This window comes from Drosophila teissieri, chromosome X (genome assembly GCF_016746235.2).
Source record: "Drosophila teissieri strain GT53w chromosome X, Prin_Dtei_1.1, whole genome shotgun sequence".
Lineage (NCBI taxonomy): Eukaryota > Metazoa > Arthropoda > Insecta > Diptera > Drosophilidae > Drosophila > Drosophila teissieri.
Window position 1 is genome coordinate 14,620,308 of NC_053034.1, and position 13,049 is coordinate 14,633,356.

General features: G+C 43.5%; 2 protein-coding genes across 2 annotated transcripts; both read right to left on the bottom strand.

The window, feature by feature from the left end:
* Positions 1 to 1,042: 1,042 nt before the first annotated feature.
* Positions 1,043 to 11,448, bottom strand: LOC122623512 (plexin domain-containing protein 2). Its single transcript, XM_043802715.1, has 7 exons — positions 11,277 to 11,448; positions 4,514 to 5,362; positions 3,841 to 4,050; positions 3,625 to 3,776; positions 3,491 to 3,563; positions 3,017 to 3,432; positions 1,043 to 2,768 (listed from the first exon to the last, which is right to left on the bottom strand). The coding sequence occupies exons 1-7, from the start codon at positions 11,362 to 11,364 to the stop codon at positions 2,700 to 2,702; spliced, it is 1,857 nt and encodes a 618-aa protein (XP_043658650.1). The 5' UTR covers positions 11,365 to 11,448; the 3' UTR covers positions 1,043 to 2,699.
* Positions 11,449 to 11,716: 268 nt separating this feature from the next.
* LOC122623513 (antigen 5 like allergen Cul n 1) lies at positions 11,717 to 12,981 on the bottom strand. The gene is made up of 4 exons (XM_043802716.1): positions 12,763 to 12,981; positions 12,552 to 12,704; positions 12,040 to 12,419; positions 11,717 to 11,969 (listed from the first exon to the last, which is right to left on the bottom strand). Exons 2-4 carry the CDS (start codon positions 12,678 to 12,680, stop codon positions 11,717 to 11,719), a joined length of 762 nt encoding a protein of 253 aa, XP_043658651.1. The 5' UTR covers positions 12,681 to 12,704; positions 12,763 to 12,981.
* Positions 12,982 to 13,049: the final 68 nt, after the last annotated feature.

Here is a 13,049-nt window from a genome sequence, read left to right on the forward strand (position 1 = left end):
CGCATGTCGCAAATGTACATACATACCTTGGTACGATGCCACTGAATTGTCCAAACTAAATAATACTAAATAATACTAAATACTTAATACTAAATAATACCAAAATCTATGTGCCCTCCTCTGCGCTTCTCAAAAGTCCTACATAAGCAAACCACTTTTTCGATGTTTTTTTTTAAATACTAATTGCGAGTGAGTGGTGCAGTGATATGCGATACATGGCAGCAGAGGATATCAATAATGTGATTTCGACCTACTGGAGTGGAGGAAGTGCCTGAGCTAGCTATTTTCCAGGAGCTACAACCAGCTGTCGGCTCTGACGTGGAAAGAGCTTGAGGAAAGGGGTGAGTACCTGGGTGGCAATGGAGGGGGACGCATAACTTTCCGACTTTTGGCTCGGCTTCTGTGGCTGCTTCTTTTATTTATCATTTTAAAAAGAAAAATTATACATTTATAAAGTTAAATATGGGAAGCAAATATTAAAAATTTTAACAAAGCAGATAATATAATATATAAAGAGAAAAGCCCGACTTGCATTTGCATAGCATACCTTTGGGCGCTCGCCGTCCGGTTTGCATATCACAAAATCGAATGGTGAAACGGAGAAAACGGCAGTTGGGGGAAAACAGAAAAAGAAAACAGGAAAAACTGTTGACACGGGGCCACAGCTGCGCAAGACGGCCAGTGATCCTGCTGGTCTGGCCAAGCGGCGCAGTCGCCTCCAGGAGATCCGGGTCGCCAGCAGCTGGAAGTGCCGCCAGCAGACCAAGTGACCACCGCTGGGCATCCACCCACATTTGAGATAATTCTTCGCAGGATCACTTCTGCAGGCAGTCTACACATACTTTCTTGAACAGATTATTATTGTTTAGAAGGAATGTGGTTTTGATGTGCAATATTTAACGAATAATATGTAATATTTAAATAACTAAAAAGCTGATTAAACAAAATCAAAATACGTTGATATGGCGTTTTATGTGTCCCACAGTCATTATCAATTAATTCGTTCACCACACAAGGGTTCTGATTACAAAAGCCAAGCTGGTTTCATTTTCAAGAATGTTTTTTTTTTTCTTTTATTTAAATTATCATGTATACATACGAAGAACTTAAAATACAAGTTTAATTTCTTTATCAAAATACATTGTTATACAATTTCTTAGTTGTTGTCGCTTGCATGCTTGGGGTTTTTATTCCATGGATTGGTTTTATTGATATTACATATTTAAATCTCCTCTCCTCGTTCCAATCTCCCTTACTTAGTTAATTAAAGATTTAGTTTAGCTTTGCACACCGCGTTTAGTTATCATTTTATATATTCATGTATATATATATAGGTTTATTTATTTTCTTTGTTGTTTTTCTCGTTTATTGTTTTATTGTTTATTTGCATTTGTAATATTAATTAATAGAAAAAAATACTAACAAAAAGAAGAGGTTGTCTTGGATATATGTATAATATAAAAGGGCTTTTGCGTGCTCGCCTTGAAATCTGAATCCCCTCCCTGCACGCATTTGCCATTTACACAATAAACTTGCATACAAATCGCGTATAATACAGTGTATGAAAAACTGCGCCCAGTGTTCGCAGTAGTACATTTTCCCGAATTTGCTTGCCAAGCTACACACACTTAAAATACAAAAACAAACGAAATTAAATGAAACGAAACGAAATGTACGCAAATACGAACAAAAATACACAATACAATAAAAAAAATACAATTACACAGTTTGAGGAAGAACTTTTGGCGAAGAGTCCAGCAAAACGCGCACGCACACAAAAAATACACATATAGTTACAGCCCTTCCTCGACATCTTTTCAAGCTTTTGGGGGTTTAGAGTACAGAGAATACAGAGTAAGTTAAAAGAACACTAAACAAAATTGAACTATGAAACAATTGAAAGCACTTTGCCCTATGTCTGTGTGTGTGTCTCATGTGTGTGTGAGTGTATGTTGTGTGTGTTGTGTGAGTGTGTGTTGTGTGTGTGTGTGCTTTAGGTGTGGGTGTGTGCGTGGCCTGGTGGGAGCCGTTGGTCTCAGAGTTATACAATAGTTGTCTTCGGGGGTATTTATTGTTATCATAGAATTTTCTCTCTTTTTTTTGCTCTTTTGTCTAATGGGGCAGGCGGTAGGGTAAAAAGGTAAAAAGATACATTAACAGATCACTTCATGCTGTTGCCAGTCGTCTTTTGTTGTTTTCTTTTCTTTTCTCCTATTCATTGAGCAGTTGGTTCCGCGGGACTGGGACTCAAGCACTCAGGTCCTGGCTCTACTTTACACTTCTAGATTGCTTTTATTTTATTTTGTTATTTTGTTTCTCCTTTTTTTTGTTTTGTAGGTTTCGGCAGCATTCTGAGCTAAATCTCAACAATCAGTTCAAAAAAATGGTCTTTTGTTTGTCATTGTGGACATGGAACATCACAATTGCAGACGGGTTTCAAATGTCTTTTTAAAATATAGGATTGCACCTGGCGCTCGGTGCTCGGTCGGTCGGTCGGGCGATCCATGTCCATGTTGTAAAATAATCGTATTTGATGGCGATTGCTTCTCAGTTCTCAGTGCCCCCGCGTTCACGATACTGCTCCTTAAGGGATCAGGGTTCGTTTGGTTGGTTTGTTGATTCATCGTCGGTATAGCTTCAGCTCCCTCCCACGTCTCGCGATCTCTGTACCCCTCCTCTACGCCCTCGGCGATCACCGCCTACATGTGTATCGTGGCCGCCGTGTAGCGGGCCTCGCCACGCCTCCATGACCACTGGCTGGGACGGAACTGTGGAGAAAGTAACGATTAGTGCGTTTCGCTCAATAACACTCAATAATTACTAGCAACTAAAATATTAGAGTTCATTTTATGAAAACAAAAAATAAACAAATACTCCTATAAAAAGCTCATTATTGATAAAAGAACATGCTTGCGATGGCGCACAAACCTGCTTGGACTGCATGTAATGGAAAGAAATGGAACAACATTGAGTAACCGCTGATGGCATAGCATAAATGCCCAGACAAGGAACTCACCTGGATGAGCAGCTGGCCGCTCTTGGTGTGCGGATTGCGGTACGCGTAGAAGAGCCACAGCGTAACGGCGAACACCAGACAGATGGGCACCATGAAGCCAAAGGCAACGCCCACACTCTTGTTGTCCGCTGCCGCCTTCGATAGTTCGGCGTTGCCGACCTTTGTGTCCCTATGGACATCACTGGAGGCCTCCACCCCCGGCTTTATGTACGCGGTGGCATGTGGTGCCCTCGTGCTAATCACGCTGGGCTCCGTGACCGGCGGCGATGAGCCGGTGGATGCCGTTGAGGGGTCTGTCGCACCATTGCTGGCGCCAGTGTTCGCAGAACCGCTCTTTCCCTGGGCGGCAGCATTGTTACCCTTATCGCCGAGGGCCGGGCACGAACTATTGGTGTGAATGGCGGTGGTGTCACATCCTGGAATCATATCATAAAGTAAATTCCCATAAGAGGATTGCGATCGGGCTGAGCTTACCCTTTTGGACCCACTCGTGCTTCTTGCGGTCGGTACCCGTGGAGCAGCGATTCAGCGCCGAGCACCATAGGCACTGCAAAATAAGAACCATTAGCTGGTGAACCCTGGGTAACTGGCAATGGCGGAGCACTCACCGTAAACGTTGTGTTGTGGTTGATGCACGAAGTGCAGTCATTGTAGCCAAGGCAGGTGGGCTGTGCCGCCAGCTTGACGATGGTGAAGTTGGTGATCTCCTGCTGCTGGAAGGAGACACGGTGGTACTCGTAGATTGTCTTTCGGCGGGCAACTGGCGGAGTGAAAGGACATTGATTAGCTGCAACGACTGCAACAACGAAGCGAATGGTACTCACAGTAGAGTTGCTTGTCGATGATGTAGGCGTCGGAGAGGCCAACCTTGACCGGATGCTCCTTGTCCTGGATGGACTTGATGTGCGTGGGCACCAGCAGGTATGTGAAAACAATGTCGCCGCTCTGGTGCAGGGTCACGCTGAACGTAAACTTGCCGAACTCCGGCTTGTCCTGCAGCGTCACATTTTCCCACAGGGCAGTGAAGGCGGTTCCTGGAAAACAAGACATTGTATTTGAATTTTTCAAGACCGCAAATTGTTTCATATTTTCGGCACTAGTGCACGAACAAATACTTAACATACTTTGCCTTATAGTGCGATTTAAAAGGCATCTTATCTCTTAGCCATGTATTTCTATGTATTCGTTGTTTAAATATTAGCAACAGAAAACAGATTCATTTATGATTACTTATACAATGTTAAGTAATAAAGAAGCACAGCGATAACATTGTAATAATTGAATGAAGCTGACTCAACTAAGCAGCTGATAATTGGGAATTCGACATATGCCAAACGCATCATTAAATTGAAGTATTATTAGTCACAATTTCGTACAATTTCTACTTGATGAATACAAGCAGATGACACATTCATTTTAACGAGGATTATATGGGTGCTAAATGATTTTTCAATCACAAATTCAAATTCACGTTTGAATTGTGGACCCTAAACTCACCATTGTCGTTCAATCGGACAAACGAGTCGTTGGACATGCTCGTATCGAAGTTGGCCATCAGTGGGGCAATGTACTGGGTGGCCGCCAGCCAGGAGTGGACGTACTCGCCGGTGTAGAGGAAACCGCCGGTGGCCACCGTGATGTTGCGCACATTGTGTCCGTAGAAGGGAAAGTCAAACTTCAGCTCCACCGTCATGGCCCTGCGGTGGGACGAGGAGAGCATGGTGTTCACTGGCGTTTTCCTCAGTTCGTTCCACAATGAGGACACCTCGTCCTTGTTTACATAGAGCACGCTGTTGTAGTAGTCGTGGTAGTCCACGGTCTCATTCAGCGACGCATTCTTCACCGCCGCCTCGATATCCTCCTCGGGCACGTCCACTTTGGACACGTCCACATCGATGACCGCCGGCGAGGGATCCGTCATGGTTGATGCCACCTTCTTCGGGTATCCCGACTGGGCCAACAGTGTGGGCTTCTTGTTAGCCGGCGCACTTTGGCCGCCAGTGGTGTTGGAATCGACGGCCGGAGCCACATCGTATGTCTTCCGCTGTCCGGTGCCGTTGACGCCCACATTGTGCACGTTGTAGGACACACTATCGCCGGCCGCCTTGTTGTCCACGGTGGTCACCGTGGTCTCTGCGGCCACACCTCCAGCTCCAGCGACTCCCCCAGCTTCCGCACTGGCATTGACGGATGCGGCGCCTCTGTACGTGGTCACCGACGGCACCGGTGGCGGTACGACCGCTGCTCGCCTTTGACGGTGCAGCTGATCCGCACTCAGTGGCACCACTCCGTATGCGGCAATGTTCGGTAGATTTGAGTCCACGATCTCGTACGCCTCCTGATGCACTAGAAGATGATAAGAAGAGCAGGGGAAATGTTAGTATGTGTATGTAAGGATGTAAGGATTAAACTGGTGATTGTAATCACAGTCGGCTGCATATCCTGGCCATGTTGTTGGGCATGTTAGGGCATACAGGACATTCGTTGGGGCTACAAGCGCATTTCGTGCTCATTTGCGTGCCCATTTGCTTGTGTTGTAATTAACCCAGCTGTTACTTGAAGCCCTTCTCGATATTGATTTTCTATTTCCATTCTCACATGTGCACTGACACATGCATGTATTTACATGGCACTTGGTACATACTATACATACGTACATAAATATGTACATATGTGCATGTGCTTATGTATGCACTGCTGCGAATACCACAATACCACATCAAATGGCATTGTCGACAGCCCACCACCACCACCACCACCCATTGCAATTACAACAATTAAAGCATGCGGTTGGCGTTTTTCGGGGGGGTTGGCTGGTTGGGCGGTGCATGCAAACACAAACAATATTGATTACAATTGCTTCGGCCATAACTAGTAGCTGTTGGCCCAAACTTTCGAATGCCAGCGTGTTGGCCGTGATTGATTGATTTATAATTAGTTGGCATCGTTGTTACGAGGATAACCATGCAGGAAAGCTCGAAATTGTTTCGATTCCGCACATAATACTAATTAACATGTTTACAAATAAGTAACTCATAGGCTCGTCTTATACAGCTGTTGAGTACCATTGAATCTGCCAGATGCATTTGTTGGCATCTCCCATTTGAAGGACTATAGGATAGACTATGCACCATAATAATAAATCGCACCAGTTGAACCATCTAACGCATCTCTGCACAACCAAAAATGATGGGGATGATGGAATGTCAAATTCTTTTCGGTCAGCTTCACACACCATGAGTCTTGTTTGCTCGGCAGAAAATTGGTATAAATTAGAAAAGGATAGCCGACATAGTTTGGTTTGTATTCCAGAAAAAGTCAAATTAAATCCAGAAAAATAAACTGGGTAAATGATGGATGTTATTTTAGAGTGCTCCCGCCCATTTGTTCAGCAGCTTTCTAAATAATTATTCGTTGCAGATGCGAGATGCGGGCCAAGTGACGCGGCACAGCGGGATGACATGCACATCCATTGGAAGCGTCACCTGCCATCTGCCACCCGTAAATCGCCACCACCCACTACCCGCTCCGCCCACGGGGCAGCACCCACCCCCCCGAAAACCCCACAAACCCCACCAACCCGCCGTCCAGGCCAACGATCAACGTTCGCGTGACGCCGATCCAATTGAACCCAGTGTTAATTGCTGTAAGTGGCGGTTTGTAGTCTTTCCTCAGGGTTTCTGTTATGGTCGTTGAAATAATTGGCGTAAATTTATGCCGCACTTGATTGAAAACCGATTCGTTTTTCAACACATGTATGTACATATGTATGTACATATATCTGCAAATGGAACAATGCCCAGTTTCGTATTCCCAAGTCAATTTGCTGAGATCAATCAATTCGAAGCAATGTAGTAATTAATAATAGTTATCTAAGATTTAAGTTTATAATATTGCATAAACATAAGAAAAAGTGCCATTGGATGTGTATATTTTTCTCAGTGTAGTTGCCATGATAACGACCTTTGGCTTACCGAAAATACTTTTTGCACGATGCTCCACTTTCGGGGAAAATTCTTTAATTGTTCGACTGCAAAACAAGGTGTGAAGGACGAATGAATCAATGAAAGTCGATCAAATCGATGGTACACATTCACTCTCTCAATTCTATGATGCAAAATGCTGGTTGTGATATGAGCGTTCGCACGTTTTTGTTGAGTGCCAATTTGCATAAATTCTTATCCGCACTTCCCTGGGGAATTTTCGGTTTCTGTATCACTGCTCGCACTTATTTGCACAGCCCTTATTGAATTTCAATAAGTGCTTGCGCATCAAATAACATATCGCCAATAGTGGGTTATCAGCAAAAAGTTGTATATATACATATACATATTCATAAAGTAAATATTAGTCTGGGATCATGGCTTTTTTTAAATGGCCTATGGCAGCTCGAATGAAGTACGACAATACGTTTCAAAATTGTGTTTATGTTCGACCCTTTTGATCCCCAAAAAGAAGAAGTGTTTTTATTACTATGCCAACTCGATTTGGGTGTGCAACATACATATGTACATACATACATACATACATATGTACATAAGTCGATTTTCGCATTTGGTTGAATTTGCATTGTGGAATCACTTGACATTGAGCTCGGCAACTCAAATACGCCAGCAACAGTGCTCTTTCTTCTTTCGATAAATAGCTATGTATTTCGCTGAACTTAATTGCTAATACACTGAGCTCTTTAAAGTGTGCTGAGACCATTCAAATGGTGCTAAAAAAAACTAGAAGCTAACTAATTCCTCATATGTATGTGTATTGATATGTCAACTGAATAAAACCTTTGCTTTGTTGCTGTTTTTATTTCACATTTTTAAACTTTTTGTGCAGTCGTTTGTTCTAGCTTGTGCAACCTATATATCTCAGTCGCATTATTGCCACCTGCATCACTGATAACTTTTTATCAGCATTTCCCTAAAAAACGCAACAATTTGCGTCGCACGCTTTTACCTGAACTTGCGCAGTTAATTGACGGGCGGTGGAAAAACGTAACTAAACATGACGACACTGAGAACAAGTACATATTCACAGGACTTTGAGAATGGTATTTAAGCACATATGTGTATAGTTACCAAGAATTCGTTATTCACTGGTATGATAAACTAATCTAAAATATGACGAGTGCCGAATTAAAAATGATTGTTGCTTTACTGTTAAAAATGTTGACTGTGACATTCTCAGTGGTATTACTTTCTTATCGCACTAACCAACTAACTCATTTTAAAGTAATTGGGTGGATATTTTCTACAGAACTCAGATTGACAAGTGGTGAATGTCCAAGTTCGAAACCCATTCTGTTTTATGCGGTTCTAATCCAAAGCGAATGTAAATTCGCTTCGGCAATCACATTTTCTTTCAGTGTACCCAGCGCCGTGCATTTGTATCCGCTGTTTGCGCTGGACAGACGTGCCCGGAGTGCCAAGACATTAACAGTTCTTTGGTCGCCGTTAGGCGGAAAAGCTTATCAGCCCCATCCATTTTCATTTTCATTTTTTTTTTTTTTTTTTTGTGTGCCTTGGGGCAAAAACGGGGGCAAGCCGCAGCTTTTTATTCAGAGAAGCGAACAGCAGGGCAGCCAGATGAAGATGATGATAATGGTGATGATGATGATGATCTGGTGCTAATGATGTTCCCATGGCCAAGAGAAACATTGACAAACGATGCATTTGTCGAATTGCGCAGATCTGGCAGATCCACAATGGGTTTCAGTTGTTCCATCGGTGGCATCGGTGGGAAGTAAGTATAACTCCATGAATAGGAGAAAAGATCTGCAACTTGAACTTAGATTTCAAATGGAATCAGCCCCTAAGCATTCGGAACCTGTTTGCGAAGCTGAGTAGTTGTTATCTGGCTATAATATAAAGCAGACCACATCGGCTTAGTCAAGCACTTTAGCAGCGTCTGAAAGATAACCTGTTGTACCTTTTTGTCATCTGAGGTTTCGTAGTTTCCTTTTTTGTAGTTGTCGTCGTTTTCTAAGTTTCTAAGAAAACACTTAGACTGTACAAAATAGTCATCAAACTTGCTGACCTGACACTTTTGACACCCCACATTCGAGTAAACAAAGGAAATTGCTAGATAACTGAGTTTGGGAAAGCACATGTTCCGAAATGGGAATGAAAACACGAATTGAGTTGGGGTGAAAAATGCATTCGACGCAAAGTAGAAAAGTTTTCTCGTTTCCGATGACGCACTATCATGGATACATGTTAGTTAGTTATAGTTAGTTAACTCCATTCCCCGTGTGCATGCAATTTAGAAACTTTCACTGCTGCTGCTGAAACCGGAAAAGCGGCGAGAATGGACAATTTGATAATTCAGAGAGTGGCTGGCAAACTGCAAAACGGGAGGAGGAGTGATAATCGAAGCGGACAGAATGGCTTCTGTTCTGTTCTGTTCTGGTCTGACTGCCTCCCAGAGATTGGAGCACTGAGCTAACGCCCTTGATAAGCGATGGTGCCAGTAGCGGCCTGACGCCAGTTGCAAGTCCACGCCGGAGTGGGTTGCGAATTGCAATTCAAAATTCTGTTAGTGATAAGACGACGAGACGTTGGGAAATGTTATAATATTCCCAACAAGCAACTTCTGTGGGCAGCAAAATGCGTGTTCAAGTGGTTCAACCAGAAACGTAAAAACTTCACACAATCTTTTCCAATTGTATTTAACTTGGAGAATTTTATAGAAGCGTATGGCAGATCAAAGCGGATGTTTCGCAAAGAGAACGAACTTGTAAACAGAAATTGAAGCATATAATTGTAAATAAATGTGTCTGTAAATGCCCAAACTATAAACAGTGAAACGTCAAGTCATTGCTATATTTCTATTCTTTGTTTTCCCTAAGCAAATCTAGGAACAATACACTGCAAGAAGCAAAGGGGCAGTGTGTGGCAGATTCTAGATCTTGATAGCGATAGGCAGCGGTGGCCACGCAGATAGCCGAGTGCACTTTAACTGATGCCAAGCGACTGGATTGCTGAAAATAAATGAGTAAATGAGCCGATAAGGAGACAAAGAAAGCGAAACGCCGTACAAACTGAATCAACAAGACGGAAATACATAGGTGTACCAGTGTGTGTGGGTCTGTGTGTGTGTGTGTGCGTGTGCAAAGTGGGCGCATTTAGTGGGTGGTTGGTATTAAGCGTTACGTCAGCGATTTTCCCCACTTACCACACCATTCAAACCCCCCCGCCACAAACTATGTATGTGTTTTGTTATTGGGAAATTGCGAAATGAAAACTGAAAAGTGCCGTTAGCCGGTGGCAGCAAAGTTGCCACCTGTCGCAGAAACGCGCGAAAGCGAAAGAACGGTGGCAAACGAGTTGCCAGCCTGGTAATGTTGTTTCTGTTATCTACGTTACAAATTATTAAGCAGCTCCAGCGTTTACGTTTCAATTGCAAATTGCGACAAAAACAATGAGCTTTTGCGCCCCAGTCAGCGATTTCAATTGATATATGCAGGTTGTTCGCCTGGTGGCGACGTCGCAGATGGAAAATTGTTGCACGTTAAGTGGAGCATGGCGCAAATGAGCGCGCAGCTCTTCGCACAACACAAAACTCGAAATAATACAAAGTCTAAGGCGGCGGGAGTTTGATTTCCATTTCTTTTTGGGTTTTTTTTTTTTTTTGTTTGTTGGGCCACAGGACGTTGCCTATTTTCACACTCAACTGCTCTGGAACACACACACACACACACGCACACTCGTTGTTTCGTTGTTGTCAATTAACGCATTTGATGTGCCAGCACACGAAAAAACAGTAGAAAAAAAGAAGTAAATACAACATGGCAGCGGTAAATTTCACCATACGAAAAAGTACCAACTAATCGCCCTCCCCTTCGCCAACAACATGGCTTTTGATGATGATTTGTCTTTTTCATTTGCTGCGAACGTTGTGTACAAACAACAGGCCATAAATACATTGAATACACCTTCTAAAAAAATACAAAAACTACGCGCCATGTGTGCATAGCCCGCCCTGCAAATAAATGGGCTGCTGTCCTTTTTTTTCAGGCGTTTCTCTGTCTTATTGGAATCTTTCGTCTTATTCGAACTGCGTAGCGTACAAGAAAATAACAACCAGATTTACAGCCAACACACACACGCACACAAACAAAAGCACATTGACAGAGACAACACATGCACACGCACGCAAACACACACACACACCAGAAAGGTGGATAAAGACAGAGATGGGTAAAACAAAAGAGATTGGGAAATAGGCAAATAACTGCGAAGCACCAATTATCAAGTTCACTTACACACGGCCGACACGAATTCCGATGCACTGCAAATGATGGCCAAAAGGATCGCAATTTGCGCGCACGCACTACCGACACTCTTCGCCATTGTTCAACCGTTATTTCTGCCACCGTTCGTTGCGTGTGAAAATTAAAATACGAATGCTGTGCGACTAGCGATGACACTCCAGCCGATGTTTAGTCGATTGACAGCGGGCGCTGCCAGATGAGTTATATATCGACTCTATCGCTCTGATTAAAATTGAAATAATCGATTGAATCTAGTTTCCATGCAACATTTGATTTCCGTTATGAATTCGATCTATTCGATAGATAACAAAATTTTGAAAGAATAACTACAAAAACTGGTAAAGTATATTTAGAAATCAAGTACGTGTACAGATATAAATAATTAAGCACATTTACTTTTAAAAATTGCACGCTAAATAGCATACATTGCATTATCCCGACCACTGATTGTAGTTGTACACCTCGTTCGGAGAGCAGAGATTCGGATAGTTGGAGTTCCGACCAGTAGTACATTCCGAGGCGGCAGGACCCGCCCTATAAACCGGATTATTCAACACGTTGGTGACCGCGTAATTGCAAACCAGCAGGGTGGCCTGCACGTTATTGGCGTCCGTAAAACGGGCAATCGCGCATCCCACTCGGTTATTACGTTCGTTGACCATCGTCGTGAAGTGTCCAATTGCTCTGGAAACGAGATGAATCAATAACAAAACACCCTACTGTTCTGTGGCCATAATGCAACCCATGCACTTACGGTCCTCCGCGTGACTGGTAGCTCTCAATGTCGCCACTGTTGGCATAGCGATTCTCATCGAACCAGGCGGCAATCCTCTGGCGCAGAAAGACGGCCACATCCACGCTGCGGGTGAAGAGGATGCTCAGATTCTGGCCCGCATAGCGATACGTGTTCGTGTTGCGGCATTCGTCGTGCGCCATACGGCACTGCAGCGCATTGTAGGCGGCCAATTGGGCCAGTGTCGCATCCCAGGCCATTGTGGCCATCTGGACGGCACTGGGGAAGCCACTGACTCCTCCGCCAGCGATCAGGTTGCGGCGTTCATTGTGCTGCTGCAGAATCAGCGGGATGTGGGGATCCACTTGGACAAACTCGCCGCTGCAGCCGCTCACAAAGCGCTGAAAGCAGTCGACAAACGGGATTACACAGGATTAGACAGGATCAAACGTGATGGATTAGGGAAAGTGAAGTTGCACCTCCGTAACTCGCAGTCTTTCGAACTATGGAAATTCTACTTTGCATTTACTTACTCCGCTGGATTGGCAGGCCACGTGTGTTCCACTTGGACACAGTTCCGGATCACAATAGTTCTGAGCGGAAGAAAGAGCAGTCACAAGGACCAAGATTAAAAGAGCAATCCCAAAAAGAAATCGTGACATTTTGGTTTCATGTACGGAAAACTACTAAATTGTTTACACATTTTGCAAACAGAAGTAACTTTAAATGAATGGAGCGACTCACGTATTTATTTAGGCCGCAGCCTGGCTGTTTTTCGACGAAGTAAACAAGTGCTTTAAAAAAAAAACATACATGTATGCTGATTTAAAGAATGCACATTCGAGTACAGTGCGCACCATAAGTAAATGTATGCTACTTGTACACCCTGTAGATTTCTTATACCACGTGAATATTTTCAAATGCTGCTGTTTATTTTTAATTTTTGAATAATTGCAAATAATTTCGTAGACTTTTTCAAAATGTCAAGATATAATCCCTGTGGTGGGCCAAACCCTGGACACAAACCATTT